This window comes from Coturnix japonica, chromosome 1 (genome assembly GCF_054131305.1).
Source record: "Coturnix japonica strain WE chromosome 1, WE-NBRP24, whole genome shotgun sequence".
NCBI classification, from domain to species: Eukaryota; Metazoa; Chordata; class Aves; order Galliformes; family Phasianidae; genus Coturnix; species Coturnix japonica.
Genome location: NC_140663.1, coordinates 68,308,286 through 68,328,184, shown reverse-complemented (window position 1 = coordinate 68,328,184; position 19,899 = coordinate 68,308,286). Strand labels below are relative to the sequence as shown.

At 38.8% G+C, this 19,899-nt stretch overlaps 1 protein-coding gene across 4 annotated transcripts in view; it reads right to left on the bottom strand.

The window, feature by feature from the left end:
• The window catches only part of WNT7B (Wnt family member 7B), a 92,715-nt gene that overhangs the window by 11,251 nt on the left and 61,565 nt on the right, over positions 1–19,899 (bottom strand). For all 4 annotated transcript variants that reach the window (XM_085522713.1, XM_085522720.1, XM_085522722.1 and 1 more), the window contains one exon: positions 3,649–3,920. In XM_085522713.1, the coding sequence (XP_085378839.1) occupies positions 3,649–3,920 (272 nt within the window). The remainder of the gene's footprint in view (positions 1–3,648; positions 3,921–19,899) is intronic.

Genomic DNA, 19,899 nt, shown 5'->3' with positions numbered 1-19,899 from the left:
TTAAAATAGCAAAAGTCCGATGAAATACAAAACCTTAGCAAATGGATTAATGTTCATAAAATCAAGTTATTGGATTTTTTTCTTATATCACTTTTGATATGATTACACTGTAACTAATAAGTATTTTAATGGCTAATGGGATTATTGTAGGGAGCTACAAAAACATGTTTCCTCTACAGTCTTGACATTTCCATCCTACAGTTGAAAAGATTATTTGAAAATGGATGAAGCAAAAAAGAAGTAAAAAAAAATCTAAGTTTACTGTCATTTCCTTCTGAACTTTTATTCATATTCAGTAGAAGGGAATAATACCCTTACTTCAGCCCTCTCATCATAGTTTGACTCCAAACTGTTTTCAGATATTAAGACAAGATGCAGAACCATGCTGACAGAGCAAATAGAGAGGTACAAGTTTTCCTACTTTTGTTGGGAGAATTTGGAAGGGGAAAGGAGGAGGAAGATGGAGATCCAGAGTTGTTCTTCAGTGAATGTCCAGCCCTTAGTGCAATATTTCTGGCTTGAGGCTGAATACGGACCACACAAAGCATGTCAGAATAGCATCCACATGTAAGCAAAAGAAATGGTTTGAGATATTTTTTCCAGTTCACAATCAGATCCAAGTTTACCCAGGATCTCCAAAACTGCCAAATGTCAAGTCAACGGAGGATAAATTCAGAATTCATCTGAATTCCCAGAAGGGAGTTCTGATTTTCAGCTGAAATTGCATATTTTCTTAAAGGCCTTGCTCACAAAGTGAAATATAGCCTTGTTTCCAGAGTTTTGTTCTAAACATAACTTTCAGTCAGTCCTCAAATTCAGAATGTCTAATCTATAGAAACAGAAAACTATTTCAGATGAACCAAAATCAGTAAGTATCATATACTGTAAAATTTACATGTTCATGTCATGTGAGTATATGTCATGACACCAACATTATTTCTAATCATGGACCCTAAACCGTCTTTTATATGAGCACATTCATCAGGGTTTGGTGGATTGGAATTGAAAAAAAAAAAAAACAAAAAGATGCATCAAACCCTTTCAGTCATACTTAGCTTTTCCAAATAAAATAATGCATTAATGACGATTTGTGGCTACATATAATTACTGAAAAATACCTCTAACAACAAAATGAGTAAATTCTAAAACACTGCTTACAAAGGGTATTTGGGAAATATATATATATATATAGACTGCATTTTCAAATCTTTTTTCCTATCTCAAAAACATGAAATTGAGTGCTATCATTTGATTTTACAAGAATATTTACAGAAAATGAAGTCTTAGGAGAGCTAAAATAAATGCATTTGCATGAGTGCTGCTGCCAGAAATATTTGTAAAAGCACACACATCTTTGGTTTGCTTACATCCTCTGCTTATGAAATTCTGATGAACAGTAAAAATACAATTTGCTTAAGAAGAATCAGCATTGTGGTCTAGCGGTTGCTGGAGTGTATATAGAACTGGGGGACCTGGGACCAGTGCCTGGCTCAGATATTGATCTGCCTTCTGTCCCTGGGCAAGGAGCATTGCTGTTCTCCATCTATGCATCCACTGTTGCTCTTTTGTCCCTTTTTCACATATAGGCTATAACGTGTTCAAAACAGGACATGAATTGGCATTTCTGTGGGGGTGGAACTGATCTACACAGTGGGTTGGCAATTTAAGCAGTGCTCATAATGTGTGCAGTGGTAACAAATAGTGCATTGCAAGTTTAACATGTGGCTTTCATCTTTGGCATTCAAACACAATGTGACACCAAGGTGAAACACTTAGGCTAAGAGAAATGCTCAAGCCTGGAACCAGTGCTTCATGCCGGTCACAAGTGGTGTTCCCCAGGGATAGGTGCTGGGGCCTGTCTTCTTCAATATCTTTATTGATGGCCTGTATGAGGGCATTGAATGCACCCTCAGTAAGTTTGCAGATGACACCAAATTGGCTGGGATTGTGGATCTGCCTGGGGGTAGCGAGGCCCTACAGAGGGATCTGGACAGGCTGGAGAGCTGGGCTGAATGGGCCAATGGGATGAAGTTCAAGACCAAATGCTGGGTCCTGCACTTTGACTACAACAACTGGAGAAGAGGAGGCTCAGGGGATACCTCATTGCCCTCTATAACTTCCTGAAGGGGGGTTGTAGTGAGCTGGGGGTTGGCCTCTTCTCTCGTGTCAGTAGTGATAGGACCAGAGGGAATGGCTTCAAGCTACGACAGGGGAGATTCAGGCTGGACATTAGAAAGTATTACTTCTCAGAAAGGATGGTCAGGCACTGGAATGGACTGCCCAGGGAGGTGGTGGAGTCACTGACCCTGGGGGTGTTCAAGGAAAGACTGGATGTTGTGCTGAGGGACGTGGTTTAGTGGGAGCTATTAGTAATAGGTGAACAGTTGGACTGGATGATCTTTTAGGTCTTTTCCAACCTTGGTGATTCTATGATTCTATGATTCTATACCACAGTACAGCAGTATGAGGTGCTCTTACTCCTTTTGACAGAACAAGTTTCTGGGAAGAGATTGTGCTGCTCTTAAGGATGCTTTCAGAACCAGCTATCTCCTTCACAACTGGGGATGTCAGTATCAAACATCAATTGACTATGAATCCTGTCTCTAAACTTTCAGTTTCAGGTGACTGGTCATGGCTTGGAGAGTATGCAACAGTTTCATCCCAGTAAGTAACTGTCCACCCAACACCTGTTTATGTGCAGGGCTGGTTACTATCCCCTAGAAGTTGCCTTGCAAGGAGTGAGAGTTAGGAAACATTCTCCAAAATATATTCAGCAAAGCAACCATGGCACCACTGATTTAGTAACCTTTGCTATTACTTGGTGTAGAATAAAATTTCACATTGTTCTGGAGAAGAAAATCTCTGTATAACTTTGGGGGCAAGATAGGGAGAAGCAGTATATTGGTTTCACCTGCAGCACAACATATGCACACTGGAGGACAGAAACAGCATTTATTTTAACCTGAATAACAATACTTTGAAAGGCATAGTAAAATCTGCCCTTGGTGAGATATTTTATTTTTTATAGGGGAAGTGTTTGGAGTTTTGAAAATTTTTATTCAATGGACATGAATCAGCTCCATTACGTTCATCTTTTTCAATTGCAAGCAACTCAATCATGGTTGTAGACATGAAGCTGTTTCTTCTTCCAAAATCATGCTTGTGTAGCCATCTGTAGCCTGTCAGTGAGGAACAGACAATTGTACATTTGCTACAAAATATGTATTTCATTAGAGCTGCGGTCAAAGAAGTGTTTTGTTTTTTGGTGGAATAAATAGCTGCAAGTGCTGTGGCAGTTCAGCAGTTCAAAAACTCAGTCCTGTCCCATCATCTCTTGCTAGACTTTTGCAAAGAGATGAAAAGCTAAGATGGAATTTTAGCCCAGATGATTCCAGCAAAATTCTCTCTTATTGAGAGGACTGGAAAGATTGCTTGGAAGCTGAAACATTGAGAGGAGTAGCTATGCAATAATTTGGCCAGCTCTGAATTAAAAGAAACAGCAACAAACCATAAGCATTAAGCACCATCAGATAATTTGGTGCAAGTGTGAAGGGCAAACTCTCAGAGAATGCCTCCTGAGACCGTCAGCCTCCCCTCTTCCTCCAGCGCACACATTTTCCCATCCATCCCTCCTGCTTTCTCAAATACCTTTCTTCCAGCCTCATTGTTGTGCAAGTTCATCAGCCTTCGTGCATTCTTTTTGATTTCTCGGGCATCAACAAACCTCCGGGAGAACTCAATGCCGTATCTGATATCCGCAGAGCAGCCTCCCCACTTCCAGCCCTCCTCCTGGTTGTAGTAGCCCTGTTTCTCTCGGTCACAGCCACAATTGCTGAGGTTGCCCTGGCTGCAGGCGGCTGTGACAGCGTGTGCAACCCCGGCAGCAGTAATGGCATAGGTGAAGGCAGCTTCCCTGCTTCCTGTGGAGAGAAGCCAAAAGCTGATGGTTTGCAGAAAGGCACCATTTACTAAAGAAAGTACACACATTATGTACAGCAATGGTGTCAGGTAAGGATGTGAAGTGGACACTGCTAGCACATGCATCTCATTCTGGCAGAATTACGTATGCATTCTAAATGCTTGGCTCAGGTAGGTCTCATTGCCCCAGGTACACACCAGCTACATGACAGTCTCATCTAACCCCCTGCACCATAAGGGAATTTTGCAATGAATCTGTTCAGTAATGAGGTGAGGCAACATAACTTGTTTACAAACAGTTTCATCAGGTTTGCAAACTGAACTGCATGTATTTCAGACAAATAATAGTTGAGTTGCAATGCTCACTGAAAAACAGTCCTAACAGTTGGTACTGCCTGGAAAAAGTGTACCGATAGATAGCTTAAGAAATAGCAGATCTCTCTGGGTGTGTGCAATGGTTAGGATACAAATGAGGAAGGTTGTTAATGCACCTTTATAAACACTCCAGTAATGTTTATTAGTGATGCTGATGGTGAAATATGACCATAGTTGCTCAAAGGTGAAGTAAAGATGAACTCTTTCCTTTACTGACTTCTCTTGCATATGAGAAGTCTTGCATTGTGGCTCTGGGCAGCCTGGTCTAGTGGTTGGCAATCCTGCCCATGGAAGGGGGGTTGAAACTAGAGGTCCTTTTCAACACAGGTCATTTTATGATTCTATGATTTTGACTTTTACTGTGAGCTTTTCCAATCTCACCCTGACTCAGAACTCTGCTTTACCTTTGTGAGTGATCATACAGGGCAGTGGAAATATCAGAGAAGCATTCTTTTCTCTCTGGAACAAGTGAGTTGCTGCCATGGAGGCATAGCTTTGTTTTTATGCTCTTTTTTTCTTCTTCCTTTTTTTTTTTTTTTTTTTTTTTTAAAAGCTGTCATTAATTTCCAAGGTTCCTCATTCCCCACTCCATATTATGGCTTTATGTAGGGTTGGGTCACAGCACAGTGAGTTCTGCTGTTCTTATTTATAACATTTCTCTTCAAATTCCCCTCTCTTTGCTATCATCATTTTCCTCTGTGTGTTTATCTGGTGATAAACAGACAATCTTATAATACCATTGCCAAAAGAAGAACTCTAAAGAATTTGCAGAAAGTTGCTGAAATGTTTTAATGACCACACACAGAGTTTTAACATGGTTAAAGGATTGGGGGAGGAAAAAAAAAAAAAAAAAGAAAAGAAAAAAAGAAAAAAGAATAAATTTTCAAGAGGATTAAAAAAAACAACCTTAGAAACTATTTTTACTTTTTTATTTTGGGATTCACATTAATCATATGTGTTCTGGAATTATCTGTGCACAGCATTGTGTTTTTTGGTTTGTTGTTTCTTTTTGTATGCTTTATGTGTCCTTTTTTTTCAGATAGCTTCCTGAAAAGTTATACTGCTTCAGAATATGAGAGATCCTACATGAAGAAATCGTAAGCTGGATTTTGGTACCAATTACTTGTTTCTCCAAAGCAATAAAAAAGAAACTCAAGGTAAGAGAAAAACAAAAGGGTCTTGTGTTCTTCAGGTACCAGGAAGGTTAAACTGAGTTGTACGTTATTTGAGTGCATCACCCAACAGAAGGCCCGACTCTGCTCTCAGACACACAAGTGTTTTGTCGGGGTGTTGTTCTATGTGTGTAGTCTGGCTCAGTGGTTCCCAAACCATGGTCTGCAGAACACTGGTGGTCCAGGAGGCCACGGTAAGGGGTTTGCAGTTAATCCACAGAGCCATATTAAACACTGTTTTTAATAGTGTTTTCAATTAAAAGTTTGATGATAATGATGCCTGGTGGTCTACAAGAAATTCTGAGGGTTGATAGCAATCCAAAAAAGTTTGGGAACCTCTGTTCTAGTTCCTAGTTTGTTCTCTAAAATCTCATATCAATATTCACTTGTCTTTCGCTCATCAGCTGAAGTCAAACCTGGGACACATATTTTAAAGTGTATCCTGTTGCAGGGTTTCTTTCTTTATTATCTCCTTTAAATATATAGATTCTTAATTTAGATTCTTTAATATTAAACTGAAAGATTGGAAATATGAGAAATAACAGGAACGACATTTATAGATAGGTTTTCTTTTCTCTTCAGGATGAAAGTTGGATCTCAAAGTCATGAAAATTCTTGAGTTCAGACACCTCTGAAACACATGTAGATAAGCTTGTAAACAAGCAGAAACATATTCCTGTCAGGAAACACCACAGTGATGAGCTGCTTGTAAGTAGATTTACCATGAGATTATCTAGAGAGAGTTTTCTGATGTTTTATTTTTAAATTCAATGCACTCCACATGTAACCACAGTAGAAGATGCTATTTTGTAAAGGCAGTGTGTCTGTGACCTGTTCATGAGTTTTCACACAGCACTTCTTGTAATCAGTTTTGTAAAGCTAAGGAATATGCTGGTTTTGTCTTCCTTTCTTCCCCCCTGTTTCGTTATACCCCGATTACACACAGGGACAGAGAAAAATATATTTCTTTCACCCACTTGAGAGCTACAGCAGTAATAGAATTATCTCAAGTCAGGGGGTAAAACTGAATGAAAACCATATTGACACTCTCAAGAGTGCATTCTTCAGTTTCAATGCAGCTCTAAAATAAGAAGGGCTCAGAAATAAGAGGTAGCTTGAAAATCAGGCTCCTTTTGCGAGTCAAGGTGCCCTGCTAAGAATTAAGACTTTGTGCTTCATAAAAAATGTTCCAAAGCTTCCCTTGAACTTCAGTGTACGCATTACCTCAGCAGTTCTTTAAAGCCCAAGATCAGGGCTGTCAGAAAATGCCAGTGGAGGAGAGAGGGGAACTGCTGTCTGCTGTACACAAAGCTTTCCATTAGCATGTCATCATTTGGAGTAAGTTTTAAGCAAGTCTTTGCTTGGCAGCTAAAACAATTTAAGTGTTGACTGCTGTGTGATTTTAATGCAGGACAATAATTTCACTTTATGAAATTTTTTGAGATTTCAAAAATATTCTTATTCAACAATAAAGCAGTTTCCACAAATTCTTATGAAAAGGCAAAATGAACAGCCGAAGATCTGGGACTTCACTGAATTTTGAAGCTAGATTTTTTGTTTGTTTTATACTGAAAAACATCCTGATCACCAAGTTATTTGGTACTACACATCACTTGTTTAACTTTTCAATGTTTCTCTTTCTTTACATAGATGAAAATAATTCTGTTAAGATCTTATATTAGTGGAAAAAACACTGTGTTGGCTCTTATTGAGACCCTTGTATTCCTACATTTCTCTATTAGAAATGCATGCTGTGATGTCAAAGGAGATAATTCTGATTTAATTCCTAAAAGGTAGAATAGTAAACAGAAACCTAGTAACTCCTGTAGAAGATAGCCAATCCATACTGACTGAAATTATGACTATTATCTTTGGTAATGGTGCTGAAAGACATTTCTTGCAATCTGCTCTGTCATGAAAGAAGTCTTGTATGTGATCTGTCGATTTAAGCATTCTTACTGCGGGATGTAATTAAAAAGTGTTCTATTACCCATTAATATAGACAGTTTCTTCTCAGTCAAATATTTGATTGCTGCTTCCCACAGTTAGCAATTTCTGGCAGATAGGGTGAGAGGAGCCTATTTATCCATTGTTGGAGTTTTGGAGCAACCTACACTTTTAGTCCTAATTTAGATGTCACCTCTGATGATCTTTTAGGCTGCTAACTGACCACTACACTTAGTATAGTTTGATGTGGAAATGACTACAAGTTCTATAATTACTGTAGTTTACTGTGTTCTAATGTGCATATATTCATCATGTAACCGCAATCAGCTGAGAATCTTGTATGCTAAATTTTGACCGTTTGATTGCAAGTGCAACATTACAGATTTAACTGTTTCACAGTTATTAGTAAGGAATCTATTTTTCAGAGTAACTAGTTCAGACTATTACTATTCCACACATCATTCAGAAATGTCTTCTCTCAGCAGCTAGATGAATGGAAGTGCTAATGAATGTCAGCTAGTAGAACTCAGATTTAAATCAAGAGATTAGACTATGGAATATAAAATGTTTAGACATTAGTTTGCTAAATCTTCTATTAACAATGATAGAAAAAAATTACACAATGCTATTAGAAAAATAGCCCACCCCTCAACCCTCTTGTAAGCTAATAATTCAGGCGCCCTTCACAACTGCTTTTTATTTACCCTGTTCTTAAAATTCTTCATTGTGGAGATTTGACAGCCTATTCCAGAGCTTTGAGACTCACACTGTTACACACTGTTAGACATTTTACTAATATCAACCTGAAACTGTATTTCAGTACAAACCATTTCTTACTGTACAGATGCTAAGAAACTGCATTCTTCTTCTAACAACAGCCTTTAAACAATTAAAGACTTCCACACCCTTTCTAGACTTGTTCCACAAGTCCCTGTAGAGCAGTTTCAAGAGCAATAATCACTTCTGCAGCTCTCTCTGGACTCTCCCAGCCACCTGATGCCTTGTGCTGCTGTGTTAGAGACAGGACAGGGTGACCAGCTGATGCCTTGCCCACTTAGGGTTAGAGCAGAAGTAGCATTTCACATGCTGCCTCCCAGTTTACTGTGTTTCCACAGTAGCAGGATGTTTTTGACTCAGTTTGAGGTCTTCTTGCATGCAGACACTATCTCAACAGATATTTCTTGCATCTATGCGGCTGTTTATTCCCATGTACTAATCTTTGCCTTTCTGCTTTGTCTCCTCTTTATCTTTTGTTTCGTTTTCTTCTTTTTCAGGCTTTTTATTTTTTTAATCATTTTCAATTTTTACTCAAAATTCCTCCAATATTGTTGCAATCTGGACTTCATTTGTAAATTCAATGAGCACAGCTTATTCCCTTGCTAAAGCCAAGAGTGTAAAATCAACTGTTGCCAGAACCAGCATGAATTACAAAGGAAACTCAAAAATTACACCCAAGTACGCACCAAGTAAATTTCCAGATAACGTGTACCTGTTCAGTCATTTTCCTTAATCTTATGAGAATATAATATAAAGCATTGTCAAAATCTTCATTTAAGATCAGATATATAGTATATACTGGTTCCTCTCAGCCTCTGAGGCCCTAGGTGGCAAAAGAAGGATGTTAGATTGGTTTAAAATAATTTGTTTTTGACAGATCTTTGTAGAATGTAATTCATCTCCTTGTTTTCAGTTATGAGCTTATAAATGAGTTTTTGTTCCCATATCTTTTTCATTTACTGAAGTTAAGCTGATTGATCCTGTGATTCCTTTTTTTCTTCTTTTAGACAAAGATGATATATTTGCCTTTTCAACTTTTCTTAATGAGAATTCTCAGTAAATTTTCAGCTGCAATGGCTGCCAGGACTGATGGTTCTACAGTGAACTTGACAAATATTCTTAGATGAGGGACAGCTAAGAAGAATGCACTCAAACTGAGTAGGTAATTCCTTCCATGTAACGCTAAAATTATACTCTTCTGTAGATTACATTAGTTCTGTAACCATCTGCTCAACACTAACTCTCTCAGAAAAGGTTGATGGTTACCTTCTTGTATTATTTCCTGGTGTTTCATTCAGATAGGTCTGTTTAACTTGACCAGAAGTAGAGCAGTTGCAAATGATTTCAGTCCCTTCTTCACAGACTGCTCATGATGTCTATTTCAGATTATACTTCAGTGCTGCAGAAGACAATGTGTGCAGATTTCAAAGCTGAGAATGTGCAGTGCTATGACACTGCTATGACATAATGATTTGTTTACAGATTCTTCTTCAGCATTTTAAACTCTAGAATCCTACTTAGTCTTTATGGAGCTGCCATAATTTTGGCCATTTGTTTACAATCACGCTGTCAACTGTATTATTTCCTCTTGTTTATGGGAGTCTGTCAAATTTTCTTTCCTACATGAGCCAGATTTATTTCACACTTGCCTTTTTGCAGCTCACTGGTGTCACTGCTTAAATACTTTTGGAAGAATGTTAGAAGTTCTTTGCTATGCCTCTGCTTTTCAGATTTTTTCAAACATTTTTCCAATGTCGTGGCTAATGACATGTCTAAAGGCTCAGTGGTACTTTCCACAGTGGCTTCTGTAACGAGGCTTCCAACAATTTACCAGATTTTCTTTCTTAATTTGCCCCCTAATCATATTCAGTTAGCTCCTGGCAACCATAAACAATAGTCAGCACTTCTGATCTAATGTGAGCATAGTTCTGTTGTGCATTTGACTGTCTTCTTGCAGTGTGCTCCTTGGAGTTTCCTGGGACAGCTCTTGAGAATTCAGTAAGCTAGCTTTGATCTTTGTGTTGATGGTGTTTAAAAGTGCCTGGAGAAAAAGGGAAATTTAGGCTCTCTCCTGTTTGTTTGTTTGTTGAAGCAAACATCTCTGACTAATTCAGCTCTAGCAAACAATCTTTATCTTATTTTTAGAGAAAATAGGCACATCAAGTTTTGATCCAAAAGTACCACTACTTGTTTTCATCGAGGTTTTATCAAAACATGGTGCTAAAGACTCATTGAAAGGATGCACAAGTGCATAGCCTGAGAAATAGACAGTGCATGAACCGTGAGGGGGTAGCTCCCAGATACACTGTACCATTGAGAAAAGCCTGTGCAGTGTCACAGCCGACTGTGTTTTCACAATGCTACTGCTAATACTGTCAAAGTACTATGTAGGATGCAATAGCTGGAGCAGAGGGATCGTCTCCTGCTTGTGTTCTGCTCTGGAGCTACTGAAGTTTCATTGTGGAACTTAATGATTCCCTGCTGAATGTTTGGTGTTTTTACTTTTCAGCGATGACTAGTGGTTTGATATATCCTAAAATGCGAAAGCTCAGCTGGGGGCATCTTGTAGTACACTGGTTTATTTAAAGTTCTTTGTACTCATTGTCAGAAAGCATAGAATCCTGAAGGCAAGGGAGAGAAACTGGGTCTGAAAGTACGCTAATATCCTCAAATTAGATGGGGCTACACAGACCCAGATGCTTTTATAAAAATTGAATTGTGTCAGTCTGTTCATGATAACAGTTCTTATGTATAGAATTTACTTATGTACTATCCCTTTTTTGGAAGATACTTCACCGGGAGAAATAAAAACACCAGCTAAGAAAGGACAGGGAGTCTTCAGCTTTTCTTTAGGGCATACATTTTTTTTAGCTTTGCTCTTGAGAGTGCACTGCAATATCACCTGCTGTAGGCTTCTGTGAGATCTGCGTGGTGCTCAGCAAGGAAAGTGTTGCACACTAAAATATTAAGAAATAGAAAAGTATTTGCCACTATAATCATCATAAATAAATAAGAAAAAAGAAAACAATCTCCACTCTGAACCAGTCAGGCAAATGGAAGACAGTCCAAAATCACAGATTTTCACATGTCATTTTTATGGACTCAAGCCTTTAGAAATGACACTGCTCAGAAGAGAAGTTCTCCTTGGTTGTCAAGACTAAGTGATACTCAGCTACAGTTTGTGTTAGACACAAATCTCTTTATGCAAGAGGTAGTCTCTGACTTAAAAAATTGTGTCTTTCCTCCATTTAGACCTCTTTTACAGGGAAACAAGGAGGTTAAGACATTTTTTCACATGACAGAAGGACTTGCAAGAGAATAAGCTGTCCTCTGGCTAGGTTTTCTTTGTACTGAGGCTATGAAAGAAGTCAGCTATAGACTTCTCGTCTAACATCTGAAACGTCAGACCTTCAAATGCAGAAGTGTTCCCTGTGAATGGGATTTCACTGCAGAGCCATGAGGGGATTTGGGCATAGCAACACCTGGCATCATCATACCTGCCTGCAACACAGAAGCACTTAGAATGTGCTCTGACATCCTGTATTAATGCTGCCTCACATACCATACTTGAAGAGAGTTAGATACATAGCCTTCCTTTAATTTTCACTTGACAAAACAACTAATTTCAGTGTCTTGCCAGAGTTTTCTCCCGAAGTGCATTTGTTTCTGTTTCAGAGAGATGATAATTTTTTTCATGTCCCTGTTTTGTGTCAATGACATTTCTTGACTACCACTACAATACCTTCAATTTTAAGCAGGATTTCAATAGCTGGCCTTTTATATGTGTCAGCAAAAAACTGCTGTGATTTTGTAGATATGAGATTCCAGAGTTTCCAGTATACAAAGTTTATTACATCTATAGTGCAAAAGCTAGATATTTAGAGCTAAATCTGCAACAGAAAGTCTACTTTAAAGCCTTTCTTTTAAATACTCTGACACCCATTATTTTCGCCATGGTCAGGATGGAAATCAAGTCTCACCAAGTATTGAAAGAGTTAGATAACAAAAAACAAAGAGTTAGATATCCAGAAGTAGTCAAGCTAGATGGCAAAGCCCCAAAACTGAGAGTAAAATATTCATCGAAAGGGACAAAGTCTAAACTTATCCGATCAGGGAGGTAATCCACATTTCCCTGGACTGTGAGCCTTTCAAACTGTGCTGGCAGCAGACATCTAGCTGTAATTGCTGAAGGTATATAGTGGTTTAAGTAAAGGGAGTTCCACCCTTAAAATCAGACTGTTATCCTTTTCTGTATTCTGAGGAGAGTTTTCATGACATTAAAAACTAGAAGGTGGCCTTATTTATCAAGCTAATTGGGAGAAAAGTGTTCTACTGAACAAAATATAACTTCTAGTATGTTTCTTTAGTTTTTCAGATTATACCAAGCACAGAATCAGAATGATTCTATGTGAAGTGCTAATTCTATGTACTTGTGACATTTTTAAGTTTTATGTTTGGTTTATGAAGTGTCTTGCACTAAACTGAGTAATATACACAAGGCATCTACTCGATCTAGCCAAGATACAAATAAGTATATATATATTTCTCATATTTGCATCATGAATCTAGAGAAATATTATAAAAGGGCAATAGAGGAAAAAGAAAAGGAAAAGTGAAAAAGAAAAAGAAAAATGAAATGAAATGGAAGGAAGGAAGGAAGGAAGGAAGGAAGGAAGGAAGGAAGGAAGGAAGGAAGGAAGGAAGGAAGGAAGGAAGGAAGGAAGGAAGGAAGGAAGGAAGGAAGGAAGGAAGGAAGGAAGGAAGGAAGGAAGGAAGGAAGGAAGGAAGGAAGGAAGGAAGGAAGGAAGGAAGGAAGGAAGGAAGGAAGGAAGGAAGGAAGGAAGGAAGGAAGGAAGGAAGGAAGGAAGGAAGGAAGGAAGGAAGGAAGGAAGGAAGGAAGGAAGGAAGGAAGGAAGGAAGGAAGGAAGGAAGGAAGGAAGGAAGGAAGGAAGGAAGGAAGGAAGGAAGGAAGGAAGGAAGGAAGGAAGGAAGGAAGGAAGGAAGGAAGGAAGGAAGGAAGGAAGGAAGGAAGGAAGGAAGGAAGGAAGAGTACAAGGAATGAGCTAAAATGTTGCTTTTTTCTTTTTTCCTATAAAAGTCCGCACAGGAACAAAACAGAGAGGCTCTTGTGTTTGCTGGGCAGTGCTGTCAATTTTCTGGAGGGTAATTCTGCATGTTAGTCCTTAAGATTGTTCTGCAAATCATATGTTTTTACTGGTCTGGTTTTTTTATATCTGACAGGACACCCTAGAGGACAGATTCTGACATGCTACGTCAGATTTCACAAGCAGGTCTCCAGTGTGAGTTCTATTGCTGGTTACTCACCAGTCCCCTCTCAGCTGAGCAGGCTTTAGTGTTTTTCTCCAGAGCATTCTTAGCAGAACAAGGTTTGGCATGGGAGACATAGTGTCTCCGTTTGACTGTTCAGGATGACACCACTGCCCTAGTAACACCCATGGTAGAAGAAGAAACATGCCTCATTGGCTTTACCTTACACTCCAGTTCAAGCCAGACCTTCCTTTGTGGCAGCAGAAGAGAAGCGGGATTTGTAGATTAGTATGAGCCTGCCTTCTGCTCTGCTAATTCTGCTGTAAAGACCACATCATCCAGGTGTAGGGGAAATAACTGGGCAGCTGCCCCAGAAATCACTGCTACTCCCTGCCAGAGCACAGATTTTGTGGAAAGCAAATAAGAAAGTTCTCATGAAAGGGGCTGAATTCAGAGTTGCATTCAAATGTTCTTAAAGATCTCCTAAACACTCTTACTCTGCCTGTGTGGTTGCATTTGAGTTTGGCTTGCCTGACAATCTTTCTGAGAGGAAAAAGAGATTCAAGCAATGATGTCTACCCTTCTTGGTGTTTACAGGGTCTTTGCCTGGTACTCATTTGTAACCTCAGCGAACAAAATGCAGCACAAATCACACATATGAAAGAGATTTAAAAGAATAAAGAGCTCAGAGGGTTTTGGATTAAACACACAGAGCTCAGATACTTGTCCAAACCTCTCTGGTTTACAAAATGAGTCTGGAAGCATTGCAGAGCAAAGACTTTTTTTTCAGCTCTGGAGCTTCTGGTCCTGACAGTGGGTTAGCAAGTGAGAAGATTCACAAAAACAGTGAGTGATTACACTGATCTTCTTAGGCCTCATGAAAGATACTGAATTACTGTTTAATCTAAACCTGTCAGGCTAGCAGTCAGGCTATCTTATCTATTAGATCGGTGACTAGTATTTACTGTGTTGTGCTAATATCAGAGAGATAAGCCTGTGTTTTGCCAAGTACTTTGTGAGTTCACCCTAAGATGCTGGTCCACACCTGCAAGAGTTTGCACAGAAGGGTTTGACGAATGCATGGATGGCAGCCCTGTGAGTTAATTGCCCCTTCAGCTGAAAAATCAAAACTCTAAGAGAATAAAGAGGTCAAAATTCTTGCCCACAAGGAGTTTCTATTGTTTTTACGCACAATATCCTAGAACCAAAGGATGAGTTTTAAACAGAGATCAGAAGCAAAGTCTGTAGGTTCTAGAGGTACTCCAGCTTCTGAGCAGGAAAGCAGGAAAGCAGGGCTTTGTGATCAGGAAAGAAGACACAACACTCTTCCAGGAGAATGAATACATGAGTATTCAAATAGATTTATATGAACATCAGTTAAAAAAAAAAAAAAAAAATCTTCAGAAAAACGCTAACAAGTGTCTATACTGCAAATTTGCCATTAAAAGAAGATTTGGGTCTCATTAAGTAATCCTCACAGTCCCATGCTTTGAAGAATCTTGTTTGCAGATCTGAACTTTGAAACTGACCCCTATCTCTGTGATGGGCCAAACCAAAAGCCAGATCTGAACACCACTGAACTCTGGGAAAGTTCAAATCTATCTTTTGTGGTTCAGGTTGAGCTCTAATTAAAATAGACCAGTTTGAGAGGCAAATGTCTGAAAACCAAACCAAAACAAATGTTTCACGTGAAAAATCTTGGATTAGGCTACATTTTACCAAGTCATATTTTAGCCCATCACATAATGTAATGTTTCTCTTCTCTATATAAGATATTCAGAGCAGACATTTTGAATTTAACTTTTGAGCAGGACTCAGTAATCATGGAAATACTTTGTGCTGTGTGAAAACATTCCAGAAGTCTTTCTACCTCTCGGATTTCAGGGTAGATCGCTACCTTTCAAGCTTTCCATGGCCATCCTTAGTTGCACTGTAGTCTAGAATCCTTATCCTTTAGAAATCAGAGTCTTGCGTTCTCTGAATGAAGCTTATGCCTCATTGTGTCAGTAGTATGTGGAACATTGCTGGTAATCCCTCAAAGAAAACAGTAAAGCAGTCCTGCAAAAACTTTGGTTGTGTAAGAGGACAGGGAAATCCTAGCTAACACTCCTGCTAAGAGCTTCTGTTTTTACTGTAGTGTCTGTAAAAAAGAAACATGGTTGATCAATGGACAAGGGAAAAGCAAACAAAAGAAGGGAACTTGCATTCAGCATTGCTGAACTACTGAAAGAAAAAAAAAAAAGAAAGAAATGGGAGAAAGCAAGGAGAAAAAAAAAGGAGGGGAAAATGTGTTCAAGCTGCATTACTAGTGTCAGGATGTCACTGTGCACCAGTAGCTAGAAAAAGAGAGTCTTGGGCAGGAAGATTTAGTCCACGGATCAGCATACGTGCAGTGTGCATGTAGTAAGTAACAATCAGTTACTTGTCCAGTGGGATTCATTTTCTCTCTGTATAATGCTTCATCTAAGTACTAAGCAATGTTTTCTCTTTGGGAAACTGGATTTCAGACTTTTTGTAGATAACTACCTTAAGCTTCCATACTTCTTTCTTGTTCAAAGTAAGAAATTGTATCAGGCCTACTGCAATTCTTCACTAAGGACCATGTTTCAGACCTGAACTTGCTTTCTATAAAAACAAATCCCTTCATGACATATCTGTCCTTTGCTTCCTGTTTGGATAAGAAGACTTGATGAGCAGTTGTTTCTGGTTGAAGATCCCAGGGTACCTCATAAACGTTTGTGTCTCAGTGAGGTTAGTCCACATTAATTAAGCCTTTTAGTTCCCCACTGAAATTAGTCATCTTTAGTCTCTATACAGCAAGGTATGAAGTGACTCGCCCAAAGTCACAAGAAAAGTATATGGAGCAACTGGGAGGAACATCCAAATCCATTATCTCCTGGTCCTTGCTTTAACCATAAAATGATAGTTCTCACATTGCACCAGGAGCCACAGGGTATGTGAAAAATGATAGAAGAAGAATTTTATTGAAATTCTTTGGATGATGTCTTCCTCTCGGACAAATGAAATTTAAGAAGATTTTATCCATTCAGAATGAGTACTTCTCTGATTGAAGAGTATTTAAATGTTTTCATTCTTTGCTCAGAGGGAGTATTCTATTCAGACATTTCCGTTCTGGTCAAATTGAAATCAAAAGAACAACCATTCTAATTAATCGTTTTCTAGGAATATATTAAGTTTTAATTATGGAACCTTTTAAATAATAATAAAACAAGACTCACAATATTTTCTTTCAGATTAATTTTGTAATGTTTGTGAAAGAGGATTGCCAGTAACCTGCAAACAACTTCAACGATTTCTTTAATGCAAGAAAAAAAGTAGGATGGGAAGAGAAATCTACTGATGTCCTACACATGATAGTTTATTGACATGACTCAGCCCATGGCTCTGTCAGTTGCCAGTGCTTTTAGCTAGCTGTGACTCTACAAACTGCAGACTGCCCTTCAGTGGAAACTGTTCCTGTTCTCATTTTCAGAAGCTGGTCTCAGTGATTCTTATGGGTCCCTTTCAACTCAGTATATTCTATGATTCTATGGTTTAGAGTAAATCAAGTTAATGAATCACATGTTCTTGTGAAGTTCAGAACAATATGGCAGAAAATGCATGCTTATGAATTTCTGCTAATTTTTGAGTGTGGAATACCACAGATGCTTCGGAATGAGAAGTAGTCAGGGAATAAAAAAACAACAGTTTAGGAAAGTTCACCACCTTTGCTATTAAGTTAATAAATATCCCATGTGTTTTTGCCTGGGATACTGGCAGTGGCAGTTTTCCAAAATACTGACTTACACATCAAGACCATCCTTTGGAAATGCCCTGACTTCAACGTTCTACCAGCTACTTACCATTATAATCAGAACTCATCCCACTTAATAAAACAGAAGTGCACAGATGGTTTATGCTGATCATTTCTGATTTTGGAATCTGCTTGTTGTCATTTACAGTTACCAGTCTTTCCTGCTCCCATCTCATCCCTTTTCCTGTTCTGCCATTTACGCACATTCACAGATCTGCTACATTCTTTCCCACTTCCTCATGCCCCAAGTGAAGCAGTTGAAAGGCTTCCATTGCAAAGATTGAAAACATACTCCATATTAAATGTAACAAAACAGTAATACCAGCAGGTCCATGTTTCAAACACATTCAGTTCATATCACAATTGAGAATAAACAGCAGGCGAAGAAACTTGATGGGTTGCTGGAGGCTACCCTTTCTTGTGGAACATGTCTTGGTCACTTGCTAAATAGGTGCACCATCTGGTGGTAATTTTGGACTCACACTTGTTCTTAAATTTCCAAGTAGCAGTGGTGGAGTATATGTGCCTGTGGCTACAGCATTCTTCTGCCAGTATCTGCCCGAAAGCATAAAATTACACAAGTTTTGCAGGTACTGATGGTAAATGAGTACCAAGAATAACCAGGAGTTTAAATGAAGGTTATGTTTCCATGTCTGTTATATCAGACAAGCAGGTATGCCTTCATAAAGGACTGCATGCTCCCCTGAGAAATGTATAGAGAAGGCAAAATTACACAGAGAAAAATTAGACATGAAGAGGCTTGATACCTAATTAGGGAGTCTAAACTCTCAAGACAGTCAACAGGGACATCCACACAGCCATGCACGCCTTCTGGAAGTGCTTTTCTCTCTTCTTTGACCATACAAGGAATACAGGCTGATTAGGTTCACATCTTAGACATCTCATCCAAATGCCTGAACTATGAGGTGTGAGTCTGGGCCAAAAGAAAGAAGCAAAGAAGGGACTTCCCATTTTTCTTCTTCTGTTGTCTGAAGCCTGAAAGTTCAGCAACAAAGACAGATGCCAAGGCTACCTCGTGTCATTCCCCTCAGAAACTGCAAATCTGCTTCAACCCTGTCAGTAGATACCTTTTGTGAACATAATGGGTGGATCAAAAATCAAATAGTCATAGGGATTAGATAGGACCTCAGGAGATAATCTAGTCCAACCACTCTGCTAATGCAGTTTCCCTAAAATATGTTGCACAAGAAGGAGTCCAGGAGGGTTTTGAATATCTCCAGAGAAGGAGAATCCACAGCCTCTCCGGGCAGCCTGTGCCAGTGCTCTGTCACCCTCAAAGTAGAGAAGATATTCCTCATGTTCAGATGTCACTTCCTGTATTCCAGTTTGTGCCTGTTGTTGTGGACACCACTGAAAAGAGCCTGGCCCCATCCACTTGACTCCCACCCATTTCTAAGTTTTGATAAGGTCTCCTTTTTATCTCTTCTCCAGACTGAATCAGCCCCAGGTCCTTCAGCCTTTTCTTATAAGGGAGATGGTCCAGGCCCCTGGTCATCCCTGTGTTCCCTCACTGGACTTTCTCTGGAAGTTCCCTGTCATTCTTGAATGGCACAGCCCCAAACTGAACACAGTACCCAAGATGAAGACAGAAAACAAGTTTCCATGTTGTCATGAAGAAATGAGTGAACTAGGAAAAATAAATAATGATCCCAAATAGAACTATCCAGCAATTTGTCAACAGCAATTTCCTTTAACTATTGTCATTAAAGTCAGCCCATGTCTGTTGAGCTTAAATCAAGCCAACGAACTAGTTTTCTTTCTGGAATGAGAGTGGCATCCTTATAAACTCCTCATCCATTCAAGCCTTTGTTTTTACACCAGTGCTGATTAATTCTTAGGAATCATCTTTCTTTACCAGTCCCAGAAACCTGAAGATGAATCTCTGTAGTAGAGAGACCAACAGACTATAGTTATGGCTGTAAGTCTTCACCTAGAGTTACTTTAATCCTAAGAACAAACTGAATAAAAAACAAAAAAGTGTGACACTTATTGCTAACTGAACGATCCACCCTCAGTTTGATCCTACATGCTGGCTTCCACTATGACTTTGATACTCTGCACAGAACTTAAACATGCATTTAAAGTGAAGTACTTTCAAAACCCATTATACTCAAATAGGACTTAAAACAAGGGGTTTAAAGTTAAGTATATATTAGTCAAATAGAAGATGACTCAAGTTCTTAGCTAATTTGAAGACTAAGAGAACAGCAACCTTAGTACTGCTGTGCTAGATTCTGTTTTTTCAAGCCTCCCAACAATAACACATAAAATTCTACTCTTGTATGTTTACTTGCTTGCTTTCATTTTAGTCTCATATCATTAACAATAATATTATGTTTCACAATTATTGACATACAATACATCAGTAAGAAATAAACTACAGTCATGGGTAATTTAATCCAATGCTAAGGAGTCATGCATGATGCTCAGGAAAGAAATTTTCACAATTAGAAAATAAGATATTGTCAGTCTTAATATTTTTGAATATGCCAGTCACTTCATTAGACAAAGAAATTGTTTGTGACTGGAGGCGGGACAGTAAACTGCATGGAATGGCAATCTGAGCATGAATGCTGAAATATTCACTTACATACAAAAAATGTACAG